Source organism: Pristiophorus japonicus, chromosome 3 (assembly GCF_044704955.1).
Source record: "Pristiophorus japonicus isolate sPriJap1 chromosome 3, sPriJap1.hap1, whole genome shotgun sequence".
NCBI lineage: Eukaryota > Metazoa > Chordata > Chondrichthyes > Pristiophoridae > Pristiophorus > Pristiophorus japonicus.
The window spans coordinates 114044237-114062190 of record NC_091979.1 but is presented as its reverse complement, the minus strand read 5'-3'; the positions used below and the strand labels follow the sequence as shown (position 1 = coordinate 114062190).

Below are 17954 nucleotides of genomic sequence, written 5' to 3'. Positions count from 1 at the left end.
AGGGGTGCTGAACTGGAAAAAGGCAAAAGTGAGTTAAGAAGGGATTCTGCTCAAACTAAATAAGTAGAATCTTGCATTAGTTGATTTTGATTTGAAATGACCCTGTGGAACACACTTGTAATTTCACCTCACTTTATCTTTTTCAGGTTTATAGCACCTACTCAAATGATGACTATGATCGGCGTAATGAGGAAGTTGACCCCGTGGCAGCATCAGCAGAATATGAATTGGAGAAGAGGGTGGAAAAAATGGATGTTTTTCCTGTTGAAATTGAGAAGGGTAGATTTTTCTAAGTCGCTGCTTTGTTGGTTGAAGCTTTTCTGCATCTGTATCTGTGTCAAGTTTCAGGTTTTTATTATTTAAAAGAAACGTAGCTTTGTTTAGAAAATATTTAACAGATAATGAAAATATGCAATCTAATATGCCAATCAATAGTTGCAATTAGAAAGATATTTAAATCCTTTCCAATACTTTTAATTGGGTATTATCTATCCAGAGTGAAAGTATAATATCTGGGTTTTTTTCTCACTCATTCAACCTCCACATTCTTATACAATGTACCACAGTATAATGGGGAGCAGAATCCTGGGTCAGTCGCACAAAATTTCGATGGTGTTCTGTTAGGTGACATGAAGATCTATTTGAATGTGTAGGTTGAGCTTTATTCAAAGAATGAGGATGGCTATATTTTTGATAGAGAATTAACATTCTATATTTGTATTATTTTCTGTCAGCAATTTCAGAGGAGAGAAGAAAAATGTGCATAAAATAACAACCTGTTGTTACACTCAGTAGTGAGTTAGGTTTAACTAACTTTTATGTGGCCCGACCTATCCTAAATGTTCCAAATCTTCAACCAAAATTATTTTTAAGGCTCAGCACTATAATCAATGTTTTTAGAAATCTAAAGCGCAGAGCTTCTACTATAAATTTTCTATCTATACGATACAACCAGTTCATAATCCAACCCAAAATCTGTGTGCCAATCCCACAAGACTCAATCTTGTTGCATAGCCGTAGACATTGGAGTCACAGCTTTCAACTATCAAGCTCTTTCACTCTAGAATTGACTTTCTAACCCATCTGCCTTCCTATATCTCTCCCCATCCTCACAATTCTCCTCAAAATGTACTACTTCGACACTGGCTTAAGCCTCATTACCTAACTCTTCCCCCAACTACTTCTTGATATCTGACTCCCACCTGTTTCCGCCCCCCCCCCCCCCCACCCCGCCTGCACCTTTTTGAAGCACATTGTGATATTTTACTACTTTAAAGATGCTATATGAATGCACATCGTCATTGATTTACAATAAATGAACATGGTTTATAAATTCATCTGAAATTAGGTGAAGGTGGTCTTGGAATTAGCATTATTGGAATGGGTGTTGGAGCAGATCAAGGACTTGAAAAGCTGGGGATTTTTGTGAAGACCATCACTGAGGGTGGAGCTGCGTATAGAGACAAACGGTAAGATGTTAACCAGTTAATTTATCTCCTTTACATTTTGGGGTATCTACATTTTGGATTGAGATCACTGAGGCATACAAACGCATGGGCTTTACACTAAACATCCGTAAGACAAAGGTCCTCCACCAACCTGACCCCGCCACACAGCATTGCCCCCCCCCACCAGTCATCAAAATCCACGACGCAGCCTTTGACAACGTGGACCACTTTCCATACCTTGGGAGCCTACTATTAGTAAGGGCAGACTTCGATGACAAGTTCCAACACCGCCTCCAGTGCGCCAGCGCAGCCATCGGTCGCCTGAGAAAGAGAGTGTTCAAAGATCAGGCCCTCAAATCTGGCACCAAGCTCATGGTCTACAGGGCTGTAGTGATACCTGCCCTCCTGTGTGGCTCAGCGACGTGGACCGTATTTAGTAGACACCTCAAATTGCTGGAGAAATACCACCAACAATGTCCCCACCAGAACATCCTCTCTCTCCAACACTAACATTCTCCTTAATCATTACTGCCACATCACTTCCCATTTTCCTTCCCTATCTTTCCTGAACACCCTATATCCAGGAATATTTAATACCCAATCCTGTCCTATTTTGAGCCAGGTCTCTGTTATTGCCACAACATCATATTCCCATGTGGCTATTTGCACCAGCAGCTCACCAACCTTGTTTACTATGCTTTGTACATTCACATACATACACTGTAAATCTATCCTAGACAATCCTGTGTTCTCTCAGTGTGGTCCCACCTAATACCTTACTATTTCTTGCTTTAGTGCTATCCGTCTGTCCCAATCCTTTCTGCTTCTCTTTTCTAATGCTACATCCTGGTGCCCATCCCCCTGCCAACTTAGTTTAAACCCACCCCAACACCACTAGCAAACCTCCCAGCGAGGATATTGGTACCAACTTTGTTGAGGTGTAACCCGTCCGGCCTGTACAGGTCCCACCTCCCTCAGAACCGACCCCAGTGCCCCAGGAATCTGAAGACCTCCCTCCTGCACCATCTCTCGAGCCACACATTCATCTGCTCTATCCTCCTATTTCTATACTCACTCGCACGTAGCACCAGGAGTAATCCAGAGATTGCTACCTTTTGAGGTCCTGCTTTTTAATTTCCTTCCTAGCTCCCTAAAATCTGCCTGCAGGACCTCATCTCTCTTTCTACCCATGTTATTGACACCCGTGGTCCCATGGATATGGCTCTGGCTGTACTCCTTCACCAGTACTCCCTCACCAGTACTTATAATGGAATACTGGTTGGAGAGTGAGGTGCACTCAGGGAACTCGTGCACTACCTGCCTGGTCCTCTTCTGTCTGGCAGTCACCCATTCCCTCTTTGCGCGCTTTTTTTCTGAGCGGTGCCCACCCCCTGAAATGTGCCATCTACGAAGTTCTCGGCCTCAAGGATGCACTGCAGTGACGTCAGCTGCTGCTCAAGCTCCGAAACCCAGAGCTCGAGCTGCTCCAGCTGGTGACACCTCCTGCACACGTGGTTGTCCAGGAAATGGGAAACGTCCTGGAGTTTCCACATGACACAGGTTGTGCATTCTGCTGGTCTGAGCCGCCCTGCCATGCCTTTATTTATTCGACTATTAAGTTATTAAATAAAAATAAGTTAGTTAACAAATAAACTTCAGGCTTAAAACAAAACAATCACCAACTACTCACCAATCAGCTCCTTCCCTTGCACTGACGTCACTTACCTCACTCCCTGACACTCGCGCTCCCCCTGGGCTCTTGGGCCTCCCTTTATCTGCGGCCGCTCCTCTCGCTATCCTGCAGGTCTGCTCTTGTGTGTATTAACTTAGAGACCTTGGGTTCTGTAGTTCCACTCCTTTTCAGTCAGACGTCTCCACCGCCTTCCTGCTCTCCACCGCCTTCCAGACATCAACAGTGAGGCTCAACACAACCTCCAGTGCGCCAGCGCAGCCCTCAAATTTGGTGCCAAGCCTATGGTCGACAGGGCTGCAGTGATACCCACCCTCGTGTATGGGTCAGAAACGTGGACCATATATAGCAGACACCTCAAATCGCTGGAGAAATAGATAGAAACATAGACTTAGAAAATAGGTGCAGGAGTAGGCCGTTCGGCCCTTCGAGCCAGCACCACCATTCAATAAGATCATGGCTGATCATTCCCTCAGTCCCCCTTTCCTGCTTTCTCTCCATACCCCTTGATCCCCTTAGCCGTAAGGGCCATATCTAACTCCCTCTTAAACATATCCAATGAACTGGCATCAACAACTCTCTGCGGCAGGGAATTCCACAGGTTAACAACTCTCTGAGTGAAGAAGTTTCTCCTCATCTCAGTCCTAAATGGCCTACCCCTTATCCTAAGACTGTGTCCCCTGGTTCTGGACTTCCCCAACATCGGGAACGTTCTACCCACGTCTAACCTGTCCCGTCCCGTCAGAATCTTATGTTTCTATGAGATCCCCTCTCATCCTTCTAAACTCCAGTGTATAAACATAGAAACATAGAAAATAGGTGCAGGAGTAGGCCATTCGGCCCTTCGAGCCTGCACCGCCATTCAATGAGTTCATGGCTGAACATGCAACTTCAGTACCCCATTCCTGCTTTCTCACCCTACCCCTTGATCCCCCTAGTAGTAAAGGCCCAGTTGATCCAGTCTCTCTTCATATGTCAGCCCAGCCACCCCGGGAATCAGTCTAGTGAACCTTTGCTGCACTCCCTCAATAGCAAGAACGTCCTTCCTCAGATTAGGAAACCAAAACTGAACACAACATTCCAGGTGAGGCCTCACCAAGGCCCTGCACAACTGCACTAAGACCTCCCTGCTCCTATACTCAAATCCCCTAGCAATGAAGGCCAACATACCATTTACCGCCTTACCGCCTGCTGTACCTGCATTCCAACCTTGAATGACTGATGAACCATGACACCCAGGTCTCGTTGCACCTCCACTTTTCCTAATCTGCCGCAATTCAGATGATCTGCTTTCGTGTTTTTGTCCCCAAAGTGGATAACCATGCATTTGCCCACTCAACTAACCTGTCCAAATCACCCTGCAGTCTCTTAGCATCCACCTCACAGCTCACATCGCCACCCAATTTAGTGTCATCTGCAAACTTGGAGATATTACACTCAATTCCTTCATCTAAATCATTAATGTATATTGTAAAGAGCTGGGGTCCCAGCACTGAGCCCTGCGGCACTCCACTAGTCATTGTCTGCCATTCTGAAAATGGCCCGTTTATCCCGACTCTCTGCTTCCTGTCTGCCAACCAGTTCTCTATCCATGTCAGTACATTACCCTCAATACCATGTGCTTTGATTTTGCACACCAATCTCTTGTGTGAGACCTTGTCAAAAGCCTTTTGAAAGTTCAAATACACCACATCCACTGGTTCTCCCTTGTCCACTCTACTAGTTACATCTCAAAAAATTCCAGACGATTTGTCATGTATGATTTCCCTTTCATAAATCCATGCTGACTTGGACCGATCCTGTCACTGTTTTCCAAATGCGCTGCTATTTCACCCTTAATAATTGATTCCATCATTTTCCCTGCTACCGATGTCAGGCTAACTGGTCTATAATTAACCGTTTTCTCTCTCCCTCCCTTTTTAAAAAGTGGTGTTACATTAGCTACCCTACAGTCCATAGGAACTGATCCAGAGTCGATAGAGTGTTGGAAAATGATCACCAATGCATCCACTATTTCTAGGGGCACATCCTTAAGTACTCTGGGATGCAGACTATCAGGCCCCAGGAATTTATCGGCCTTCAATCCCATCAATTTCCCTAACACAATTTCCCGCCTAATAAGGATATCCTTCAGTTCCTCCTTCTCACTAGACCCTCGGTCCCCTAGTACTTCCAGAAGGTTATTTGTGTCTTCCTTCGTGAAGACAGAACCAAAGTATTTGTTCAATTGGTCTGCCATTTCTTTGTTCCCCATTATAAATTCACCTGAATCTGGCAGCAAGGGACCTACGTTTGTCTTCACTAATCTTTTTCTCTTCACATATCTATAAAAGCTTTTGCAGTCAGTTTTTATGTTCCCGGCAAGCTTCCTCTCGTACTCTATTTTCCCCCTCTTAATTAAACCCTTTGACCTCCTCTGCTGAATTCTAAATTTCTCCCAGTCCTCAGGTTTGCTGCTTTTTCTGGCCAATTTATATGCCTCTTCCTTGGATTTAACACTATCCTTAATTTCCCTTGTTAGCCACGGTTGAGCCAACTTCCCCGTTTTTTATTTTTACCCCAACAGGGATGTACAATAGTTGAAGCTCATCCATGTGATCCTTAAATGTTTGCCATTGCCTATCCACCGTCAACCCTTTAAGTATCATTTGCCAGTCAATTCTAGCCAATTCACGCCTCATACCATCGAAGTTACCTTTCCTTAAGTTCAGGACTCTGGTTTTTGAATTAACTGTGTCACTCTCCATCTTAATAAAGATTTCTACCATATTATGGTCACTCTTCCCCAAGGAGCCTCGTACAACAAGGTTGTTAATTAGTCCTTTCTCATTACACATCATCCAGTCTAGGATGGCCAGCTCTCTAGTTGGTTCCTCGACATATTGATCTAGAAAACCATCCCTAATACACTCCAGGAAATCCTCCTCCACCGCATTGCTACCAGTTTGGTTAGCCCAATCAATATGTAGATTAAAGTCACCCATGATAACTGCTGTATCTTTATTGCATGCATCCCTTATTTCTTGTTTGATGCTGTACCCAACCTCTCTACTACTGTTTGGTGATCTGTACACAACTCCCACTAGCGTTTTCTGCCCCTTGGTATTTCGTACCTCCACCTATACCGATTCCACATTATCCAAGCTAATGTCCTTCCTCACTATTGCATTAATCTCTTTAACCAGCAATGCCACCCCGTCCTTTTCCTTTCTGTCTATCCTTCCTAAATGTTGAATACCCCTGGATGTTGAGTTCCCAGCCTTGGTCACCCTGGAGCTATGTTTCTGTGATGCCAATTACATCATAACCGTTAACTGCTATCTGCGCAGTTAATTCGTCCACCTTATTCCGAATACTCCTCGCATTGAGGCACAGAGCCTTCAGGCTTGTCTTTCTAACACATTTTGCCGTTTTAGCATTTTGTTGTAATGTGGCCCTTTTTGCTTTTTGCCTTGTGCCTTGGGTTTCTCTGCCCTCCACTTTTACTTTTCTTCTTTCTATCTTTTGCTTCTGCCGCCATTCTACTTCCCTCTGTCTCCCTGCATAGGTTCCCATCCCCCTGCCATATTAGTTTAACTCCTCCCCAACAGCACTTACAAACACTCCCCCTAGGACATTGGTTCCGGTCCTGCCCAGGTGCAGACCGTCCGGTTTGTATTGGTTCCACCTCCCCCAGAACCGGTTCCAATGTCCCAGGAATTTGAATCCCTCCCTTGTGCACCACTCCTCAAGCCACGTATTCATCTGAGCTGTCCTGCAATCCCTACTCTGACTAGCACATGGCACTGGTAGCAATAATGAGATTACTACTTTTGAAGTCCTACTTTTTAATTTAGCTCCTAGCTCCCTAAATTCGTCTTGTAGGACCTCATCCCGTTTTTTACCTATATCATTGGTACCTATATGCACCACGACAACTGGCTATTCACCCTACCTTTTCAAAATGTCCTGCACCCGCTCCGTGACATCCTTCACCCTTGCACCAGGGAGGCAACATACCATCCTGGAGTCTCAGTTGCGGCCGCAGACCCTCTATTGAACAGTCCAATACGGGAATTACAGTCTCTGTCACAGGAGACGATGTCGCCGCAAGATCCTGCAAATCACCTGGGAGGATAGACGCACCAACGTTAGTGTTCTCGATCAAGCCAACTTCCCCAGCATTGAAGCACTGACCACACTCGATCAACTCCGTTGGGTGGGCCACATTGTTCACATGCCTGACACAAGACTCCCAAAGCAAGCGCTCTACTCGGAACTCTTACACGGCAAGTGAGTCCCAGGTGGGCAGAGGAAACATTTCAAGGACACTCTCAAAGTCTCCTTGATAAGGTGCAACATACCCACCGACACTTGGGAGTCCCTGGCCAAAGACCGCCCTAAGTGGAGGAAGAACATCCGGGAGGGCACTGAGCACCTCGAGTCTCGTTGCCGAGATCATGCAGAAAACAAGCGCAGGCAGCGGAAGGAGCGTGCGGCAAACCAGACTCCCCATCCACCCTTTCCTTCAACGACTGTCTGTCCCACCTGTGAAAGAGACTGTAATTCCCGTATTGGACTGTTCAGCCACCTAAGAACTCACTTTTAGAATGGAAACCAGTCGTCCTCGATTTCGAGGGACTGCCTATGATGATGATTCAAGTTCCACACCACTGTTGTTGTAATTTCCATCTTCTATCATTGTTTTAGACATTTTCATAATTTGTAAATGTTTTATGATTTTCTTGTTGCGACTTAGATTTAAGTGTGATGCACTTCAAAACAGCAATGTAATCTGAATATCTAAAACTGCAAGATCAGTTGTTACAAAAGATGACAAGTGAAAATAGCTTCCTCTTTGTTTCAGTTTGCTTAACTTAAAATATTTCTTGAGGAAATCTGCTTCATTTTGTAGAATCATACTGGCAAGGTGTCAGTAATGATAGCTTATTCATTAGAACTGCTTGATATTCATATTCACGATAAAATATATTGTATCATAGATAATAAGTATATATGTTCTTGTTTTATTGCAGAATCCAAGTAAATGATCAGATAGTTGAAGTGGACGGTGTTAGTTTGGTTGGTGTTACACAAATCTTTGCAGCGACTGTATTGAAGAACACTAAAGGCGTAGTTAGGTAAGTGATTACAGTAAAGGAAATTAGCAGTGGCACTGGTGGTCGTATATGACTGATTCCTTTTCATTATCAGTATGATGCAAGTACCTGGATAAAATTGAAGCGTGGATGTCACTCAGTAGTTTCATGCTATTACCACTTAATCTTCCTTTACTATATTTATTAGATTACCTGTTTGCTGCATTATTGCCTCCATTTTCTCCCACTATAAACAGCAGTCATAAGAAATCAAACCAGTTTTTAACCTTATTTGAACCAAACTTTATAAGTGACTTCTCAAAATGCTGTGTCCATAAATATGAACTAAACAATTACAAATCTAATTTGCGACTGGACTTCCTTTCATTAGACACTGCGTTTCTTTCTGTCAAAAATGGGCATACTGCGGGCAATGCAGTGCTGCAATAAGTACCAATGTTCTGTGCTACAGTGTGGTAGAATATTGGTGTATGATTATGTACATTTACATTTATTAATGTGTCATAGAGGAGAAAAGCAAATGTGTTATGAAATATGTGAAAATCAAAGATATAAATACAGAACTATGAAAATGTTTTATATAGATTCCGTATTGGTCGAGAAAAACCTGGACAACAGAGTGAGGTTGCTCGGCTTATCAGTGAAACATTAGAACAGGAACGATGCCAGGAGGCACTTTTGGACCAGCACTGTACTCGGTATAGTACAAGCGATAATGAACAGGTAATTCATCTTCTCTGGTGTGATAATTAGTTTGATCTCTTTGCTTCTGGTCATTTAACATTTTGATCATTTTAGCCAAGTTGAAATCCCAATGCAAACAGTTAATTGTGCTTACGTGGATCTTTGGCATGTTCAGGTTAACGGAATATTGTCATGAAAAGTAATAACATGCAAAAAGCTAATACATATACGATTGGTGTTAAATATTTAAGGAAGGTGGGGGAGGTAAACAAAAGAGTACTTTTTGTATAAAAGATAACACTTAACCATGACCATTTACAAAATGATTAGAAGTAGTTATGTGAAATTATTTGGCATCTTGTCTGATTATCTCTGATTTTTTAAGTCTGGAGAATTTCCTGAAGATGAAATAATGACTTCAAATGAAATTGGAGCTGAAGTCTCTGAACTACCTGAAAATGAAAATACATATTTGCCATCAGACATGGATTCACAACTTGCTCTTAAATTGAAAGAGGTAAATATATTGCATTCGTTCTTTGATACATTTCACAGTTAAACTGAAGCTTCAGGGTTCAGATTTTTTGCATAACTACACTGCCTGTACTGGATGATTCACAAAACATGATATAATACTATATGCAGATTTACTATGGGCATTTAGATTTTGTTTTTCTAGGAGATGGAATACATCTATAATGCATATTTCACAAACACATGATTAAATTCATACATTGAATGATTTTTTGTGTCTTTTAGTACCCTCATTGAAGTTTTGAATGTCTCCGCCTCTCCCAAAAGACTAAGCTCGGAGTTTATATTTTTACCCACAGCTGAGAGAGTTGAATTTGAATTGTGTAGTCTGAGCATGTGCACCATACCTAATTACCCACGATGCATCTGTACCAGTCACTCAGTTGTACTGAGGAATATTTTCCTTTCGCTTCCAGCAGCTTCTGCTCAAGTCAAAATTATTTGTATAAAAACTAGAGGACAAATTTCAAAACCATTACTGTGGTAAAATTCATATGCATGTTATTTTGAAAAATAATCAGAGGGTATGAATGTGTGAGAGAGAAAAAAACGGAGGCAGCCTTCTGATTATGCACCTGTTGCAGTTTTTGATTTATGTGCTTAAATTTTAGAAAGTGAAAGGAGAAAAAACTGATCTAGAGAGCGCAAGACAGGCAGGGTAAGGGGAGAAAGCATGTCTTGTAATATTACTTCAATTTTCAAAAATAAACACAAATTGAAACCAAGTGTGTCCTATTAAGTTAGAAACGGTCAAAGCCAATGGGTTACGTCTCAGACAGATTATGATTTCTATAATGCATATGAGAGAAAATGAAAGTTAGATAGAAAGGCAGACATAGTTTCTATTTCTAATTTGAATTTTAAAGAAATTGAATTTTGAAAGGAAACAGAAGGCAAGGGAGTGTGCAAGTTGATTAAGGGTGATGAGCAACGTTCCCTGTAAGCTGTGCAGCCTTGCAGCTCTGCCGATCCCGTGCAGCCTGGGACTGGCTTTTTCAATGTTAAGTTTTGCAAATGCGCAAAACTGTGAATGGCCCAATCAATCCCTTAAAGGGGCCGCACACCACACAAAAAATTAGGGGGAATATTGGTGATGGGGCCTCTAGCCTCTTACCACCCACCCTTGGGGTTAACAGGTGGAATTAGGAGTGGAATGAGCGTTATGAGTGAGGTGAATTACAGAAGAGCAAGTGGGAGGGCAGGGGAGGATAAATGGTCATTCAAAGGGTGAGGTAAGGTTAGTGATTGGGTAGGAAGGGGAATAGGACACAAGGGGGATGAGGGGAAATATAAGTGATTGGGGCAAACGATGGGAAAGGAGCTGCTGTGGGGTTACATTTTCCCTGTAATCCCCACCCCAAATGCAGTTTGCAGCCATTGGTGGTTCTTTGATCTGCCATTACACCCAACCACCTCCCATCCAAAAGGAAAGAATAAAAAACAAAGAGAAACAATAAGAAGAGTTAAAGGGAGAGAAATAGACAGAAGTAGAAGTGGAGAGACAAGAGAAAGAAACGGCAAAATAAAGACCGGTAAGAGAGTGACCATATTCTCTGATGTAATGTGTGCAATGCTGTAACTTGTTATATTTAAACTTCAGAGCATCAAAAAGCAGCAGTTTGATAAATTACATTAAAAATCTTACATTTCCTTGCACTTCCAGTTGTCACATTTTTGTGTCAAAGTTTTCCATTATAATTTCCTTTGGCCACATTTATAATGGCCCACATTTTGTGTTCAGCGGCGAAGGAACAGCACTCGCCGCTGACCTTGAAGAAAGCTGCCATTAAGATTTAGCGGGCTCTAGAGCATAGATTTCCACTATTCTGATGTAAAGAGCACAGATTATAATTCACTTTTTAATAATTTTACAGAAAGCAAAATAAAGATTGGAAAATACACATAGGACCAAGGTAGAAGCTGAAACTTTATAAATGTTTCAAAAAATTATTTTTTATTATTTTAAAAATCATAGAATGTAGGGAATGACAGTCCACATTTATAAAATTTGTTTTTCAGGGCCAGAGAGATTGTTCAGCAGTAAGTATGATTTGGTCTGCTGTTTAAAAATTCAGTTACACCTCAGTTAACAAGGCTAACATTTTCAATGCTTTTTCCAGCGAGAATAGTGCGTAAAAGGTTGAAGTTCACATCAAATCACTGATTCTGTGTTGATTGCAGCTGCAAAGACTGCAACCACATACTCTGATGAGGAGCAGGGTATCACTGACAGCAGCTTTGTATTTCCGCATTTAACTGCTCATGTGTGGACCTAGAAGTTACGGTCAGTTTTACATTGTAATGATGGCGAGCACTGACAGTTTTGCCATCATTACAACTGCAAATTCTGGGCCATTGAAATTACCTATATAAAATTGTCACATTGTTATTGCACCCTTCCACCAGTGGTGACAATATCACCTCAGTTTTGCATCTCCTAGCTGCTCAGCATGTACTGCAGAAAAATTTCTATGCTCCAACCAACTCTGATTCGCTGCTTCCTAAATTGCTATATAGGGCAGTAGCGGGACCAAACTAGCACATGGAACAGAAGCACTGAATTCCCATTCTTTGCAATTTTTGAGTGGACCTTGATCCAGGTGACTCGGGTTCCCACCTGAAACATATATATGCTAATTGGCGTCAGATGACTCAGTTAGGACTTCTAAAGCCATTTTTGCACCTGCCCGCGTGGCTATTGTCATTTCCTGCTCCCGCTCACAAACCATGGCTGGTACAAGCTGAGAGGCAGCCATTTTAAGCAATGTTTAAAGGGATCCTTAGCTGCTTTTGGGTATAGCTGTAGAAAGTTTTAGGAAACATTTTCCTTGCTTCAGATTGTGGGTTTTTTCTCCTTAAACAATTTCTAAGTGTTGTTGTTGTAGAACGTTCTGAATTGTTGAGGGGTTTCTGGCATTGCACTTATTTCTTAATGGGGTCTAGCACCTCATTGAAGAGAGCTTCGGCTAAACTGTTGTGTATTTTATCATCTGTAGTGAAGAAATTATTGATCTTCAGTCTGTCTATGACCTCCAGGCAAGTGATGGTTATTAAATTTGGTTGTACAGCCTCCTATGCTGAGTGGAATGCTAATAATGTCTTCCCGAGTGAATACTTTCATAAATTAGTCATTTAGTATGCTAACTATTTTTAGTTGATTCTCTGTTATGACCTCCTTTGCATTCTAAAGGGGCTTCACAATATTCCATTGTTTCATTTGGCTTCTGTACTTGTGCTTATTTCTAGTTTTCACTTTGCATCTGAGTGACTTTTTTTTTTACATGTTTGGAAGTTCCTTTATTCCCAATGATTTTTCTTTCTCCCAACGGGCTATAGGTTTTCAAACTGGAGTAGTTGGAGTCTATAGTTACTCATTTCTGTCTATTGATCATATCTCTGGAATGTTCTGTAATTGTTGACTTACGATGCTATCTATGGGCCCAAGTTTCCACATGATTTGCGCCTGATTTTTAGGAGCAACTGGTGGAGAACGGACTATCTTAGAAATCGCAATTCTCCACATTTTTTTTTCTGCAGTTCTAGTCAGGTAGAACAGTTCTACTTTGGAACAGAATTTTTTCTTCAAAAGGGGGCGTGTCCGGCCACTGACGCCTGATTTCAAAGTTTCCACAGTGAAAACGTGCTCCAAACTAACTTAGAATGGAGCAAGTGAAGATTTTTGTAGAACTGAAAAAACCTGTTCTACACATTAAAAAATCAGACGCAGGCTACAAATTAGGCGTCCAGAACGAGGTTGGGGCGGGGGGCAAGGGAAGTCATTAAATTCTACAATAAATCCTTATTTATACTTCTACAAATATTATACAAATAAATCCAACCTGAATAAACATTTATAAGCAAAGAAAAGATTAAATAAACCATCTTCCTACCTGTGTGAAAGTGCTTCAGCCACCCTCACAATTTCGTTCGTTCGTTCGTTCCCGACAGCAGGCGGGGAGGAGGAAGCCGTTCCAGACGGCGGGAGGGAGGGAGTGTGGGCCTGACCGACCGCCCGCCCGCCCGAACGCAGCGCGGGGTGGGGGGGGGAGGAAGACGTTCCAGACGGCGGGAGGGAGGGAGTGCGGGCCCGATCGACCGAACACAGCAGGGGGGAGGGGAGGAAGCCGTTCCAGACGGTGGGCGGGAAGGAGACAGTGAGAAGGCTGCAGGAAGCCTCCGTGCTGATGTACTGATGGCAATGTGCTTTTATTAAAAAATTTTCAAAAATTAAACAGCTACAAAGAACTACAAAAATGGCCGAGTGCCAATGTTTCCTTCACACTGCGCGTGCGCGAACGCTCCAACGCGCACGCGCAGGGTTGCCGGCAGGAAAAAAACTAATTTAAATAGTACCCACCCCCTCCCACTTACAAAATCGGCGCGAGTGTAGGCTCCGCCCCCCTGGGCGCCGCGCCAAACAGACAAGGAGCTGGAGGGCTCTCCAGAATCGCGAGTTTTTTTTCCGCCGCTGTTTTAGGCTCGAAAAACGGGCGCCCAGCTCGGAGGGGCGCCCGTTTTTTATCGTGTGGAAACTTGGGCCCTATGTTTCTATTATGATTAAACGTATTCTGCAGCATTAGCAATATTTTCTTTATGTAGCTGACACTTTCAGAAGTTAGAATAGAAGCATTTTTTTCCTGCAAGTGTCTTGTTATTGTTGAGCATCTCTATACAGTTTTTAAAAAAAAAAAATTTTTAAAACATAGGCCAAGGCTGTTTTAATCAATAGTAAGTCATTTGAAGAGGTGGAGACATAATGATATCCAGAATATAAAAAGCAGATTAAAATTACACAATATTTTACATATGTATCCATATTACTCACAAAAAGATTAAAATAATAGTTTTAAAATCTTGTACCATATTTCAAGAGTTAAGTTATGCCATACTCTCATGTTCGGCTTTTTAGCAGAGTGCTTCCATTAACATTGGGCCCAAGTTTCCACATGATTTGCGCCTGATTTTTAGGAGCAACTGGTGGAGAACGGACTATCTTAGAAATCGCAATTCTCCACATTTTTTTTCTGCAGTTCTAGTCAGGTAGAACAGTTCTACTTTGGAACAGAATTTTTTCTTCAAAAGGGGGCGTGTCCGGCCACTGACGCCTGATTTCAAAGTTTCCACAGTGAAAACGTACTCCAAACTAAAGTAGAATGGAGCAAGTGAAGATTTTTGTAGAACTGAAAAAACCTGTTCTACACATTAAAAAATCAGGCGCAGGTTACAAATTAGGCGCCCAGAACGAGGTGGGGGGGGCAAGGGAAGTCATTAAATTCTACAATCAATCCTTATTTATACTTCTACAAATATTATACAAATAAATCCAACCTGAATAAACATTTATCAGCAAAGAAAAGATTAAATAAACCATCTTCCTACCTGTGTGAAAGTGCTTCAGCCATCATTCGTTGCCGCGGGGGGTGGGGAAGGAAACCGCCGTTTGTTGCTGTGGAGGGGAGGGAGGGGAAGGAGACAGCGGTTTGTTGCCGCCGCGGAGGGGAGGGAGGGGGAGGAAACCGCCGTTTGTTGCCGTGGAGGGTGGGGGGGGGAAGGAGACAGTGAGAAGGCTGCAAGTGCTGATGTGCTGATGACAATGTGCTTTTATTAAAAAATGTTCAAAAATTAAACAGCTACAAAGAACTACAAAAATGGCCGAGTGCCAATGTTTCCTTCACACTGCGCGTGAGCGAACGCTCCAACGCGCACGCGCAGCGTTGCCGGCAGGAAAAAAACTAATTTAAATAGTACCCGCCCCCTCCCACTTACAAAATCGGCGCGAGTGTAGGCTTCGCCCCCCTGGGCGCCGCGCCAAACAGACAAGGAGCTGCAGAGCGCTCGAGAATAGCGCGTTTTTTTTCTGGCGCCCAGCTCGGAGGGGCACCCAGCTCGGAGGGGCACCCGTTTTTTATCCTGTGGAAACTTGGGCCCATTATGTGTAGCAGGGTCACAGGATTTACAACAAGCACTGAGCATTTTTTTAAGATTTGGAGATCAAGCAGCTAAGACTTGAGAAACCTTCCATTCCATTAGCTGGGACATCTCATTGTACTGTTATTCACCTGCTTTGATGGGAACAAGAGAGAATTGTATTATACGGTCCCTGTGATTGTACATTTTTTTTTAAACCTCAAACTTATTGCCAGATTTGTACTACATAAATATGCTCTATGCTAGATATAGAGCTCTTTTAGAAAGCAAGTTTACGATATATGTATTCCATTTGTTGGATTAAAACAAAACAATGTACCTTAACTTAAAACAATACTATGCTGAAAATTTGTTCTAATTCACCGCTCAATTTTACTTTAATGGCTTTCTTGAGTTTCAGCAATTTGTAATGTAAAAATGTAGGGCAATGTATTTTTAAAACATAAATTGGCTTACTATATAGATTGACAGATCTTTGACTTTGAACTACCTGAAGGTATTTTTGAATATGTCATGTGCTACTTGATTACAAACAGTTTTTAACAAAAAAAAATGTCCACTTGAGTAAGAAAACCAGTTTTGGGCAATCCACCTTCTATCTCGCTACGGAGCATTTCACAGTGTCAGTAATATGGAAAAAGTCATCAGTCCATGCCTGTATATCAGGTTCAATTTACCTATGCAGTAATTTACAGCATTAGCCTAATTGTGTTTTCAATTTGTATATTTACCTCCAGCTTCAAATGAAACACAACATAACTTCAGCAGAAATCAGTGAATTGACAACATAGTTTAAGAATGAAAACCACATTTTTGAAAATTACAGGCTTATGTGGACTGTTCTAGTGCTTACAGATGTTCTTCATTTACATTAGCTGGAAGTTGCTGAAGCAGAGAAGATTAAATGGGAAGCTACAAAAATGCAGCTTCAACAAAGTGTTGAAGAGAATAAGGAGAAAATGCAAAAGGTGGAAAGATATTGGTTAGAAGCGCAAAATCTTTGCAAAACGGTAAATGAACACTTGAAAGAGACCCAATCTCAGTATGATGTTTTGGAGAAGAAATATAACAAGGCTAAGAAACTGATAAAGGAATACCAACAAAAGTAAGCTATTTATGTACTTAAACAGTAAAATGGCAATGCTTGTGAACTGTTGCAGTAAATACATTATGCCTGCTTAATAGTATTGTATTTCGGTTTTAAAGAGCCCCCCCCCCCCCCCGCCGCCACCACCACCACAGTGGTAATTCGCTAATGCGATAACAAATAATAGACTACTTTATATCATACAATGGGTTTTAGAGCAGTCCTAAAACCCAAACCTAGGAGTGCCCAAAGAAATTTCCATTGGGTGATTAAAGTATTAATAATCTATCCATTATACAGGAGAATGATACTGATCCAAAAAGTTCTGATGATACCAAGCAATATGTCCAGGTGATTCGTACAGATGGGTACAGGGTTGATGGCACTAAAAGATATCTAGACAGAAAAGTTGATATGGATTAGACACCTAGTAAAGACAGTGAATTATATATTGGTTAACTCCTTTTTTAAAGAAAAGGACAGAATCACTATCTGGTTGGGAGCAGAATTGAGGATCATAAACTTAAGTACAGTTATATATTAAATGCTCTGTGGAACATGATCATTGATGATTTGTTGGAAATGTAGAAATCTTATGGCACGAAAGCTAATATGTCAATGATGAATAATGTAAAATGTAAGGTTAGATAAATATTCTGGGTTTTCAATTAATTTTCCTTTGCAGGGGATAAGGAAACAATTAAGCCATGCTGTGCTTTGCAACAAAAAGACAATACCCTATGATTTTTTTTTTTGCAACAGTTGTAAAATCAGTATTGTACTAAAATGATCTCAGAATTTACTTTTTATTTTAGAGAGATTGAATTTATTAAAAAGGAAGAGGATCACAGAAAAGTTCTGGAAGATCAAGAAAAAGAACATGCAAAACAGCTAGAAGCATTACATGATAAGGTTAAAACTACAATTAAAATTCAGTTCCCCTTTGTGTGCAGATTATGAAAGAAATAATAGCTGAACATATGCACGTGTATTCTTCAGATACTAGAACTGGAAAATGAACTGCATTCCACTGTACAGATGCCTCTGTTGCACAGCAACAATGAACACAACGCGAAACTGGTGTTTGGGAGTCGAGAGCAGTTTGAAGACATTTACAGTAAAGGGGAAGATGACACCTCCCAAAGTAAGTCAGAATACTTAAAATGGGTAAAGACCTTTTGCAGAGTTGCCTTCATTCTCTGAGGAGCAGACTCCACAGACCACTGGAAAGGACACATTTTTGCTATGATTATTAAATTGCACAGGGGACAACCTTATTTTTGACATGTAGGAGATGTCCCCATATGACTCTGCATTCCCATGCAGCATGTGAGGGACATTTTCTGATGTCGTGCGGTGTGCGTTCATTTCATCCAAAGATATCTCAAAGCATAAATATCTGTCATTATCATCATAGGCAGTCCCTCGAAATCAAGGAAAACTTGCTTGCACTCTAAAAGTGAGTTCCTTAGGTGACTGAACCG

The 17954-nt window shown here is 41.7% G+C and overlaps 1 protein-coding gene across 7 annotated transcripts in view; it reads left to right on the top strand.

Annotated features, from left to right (window-relative positions):
* Positions 1 to 17954, top strand: part of LOC139259843 (neurabin-1-like) — a 180966-nt gene that overhangs the window by 84089 nt on the left and 78923 nt on the right. For all 7 annotated transcript variants that reach the window (XM_070875722.1, XM_070875721.1, XM_070875726.1 and 4 more), the window contains exons 3-10: positions 147 to 279; positions 1349 to 1469; positions 8154 to 8258; positions 8822 to 8960; positions 9307 to 9438; positions 16259 to 16488; positions 17286 to 17382; positions 17470 to 17614. In XM_070875722.1, the coding sequence (XP_070731823.1) occupies positions 147 to 279; positions 1349 to 1469; positions 8154 to 8258; positions 8822 to 8960; positions 9307 to 9438; positions 16259 to 16488; positions 17286 to 17382; positions 17470 to 17614 (1102 nt within the window). The remainder of the gene's footprint in view (positions 1 to 146; positions 280 to 1348; positions 1470 to 8153; positions 8259 to 8821; positions 8961 to 9306; positions 9439 to 16258; positions 16489 to 17285; positions 17383 to 17469; positions 17615 to 17954) is intronic.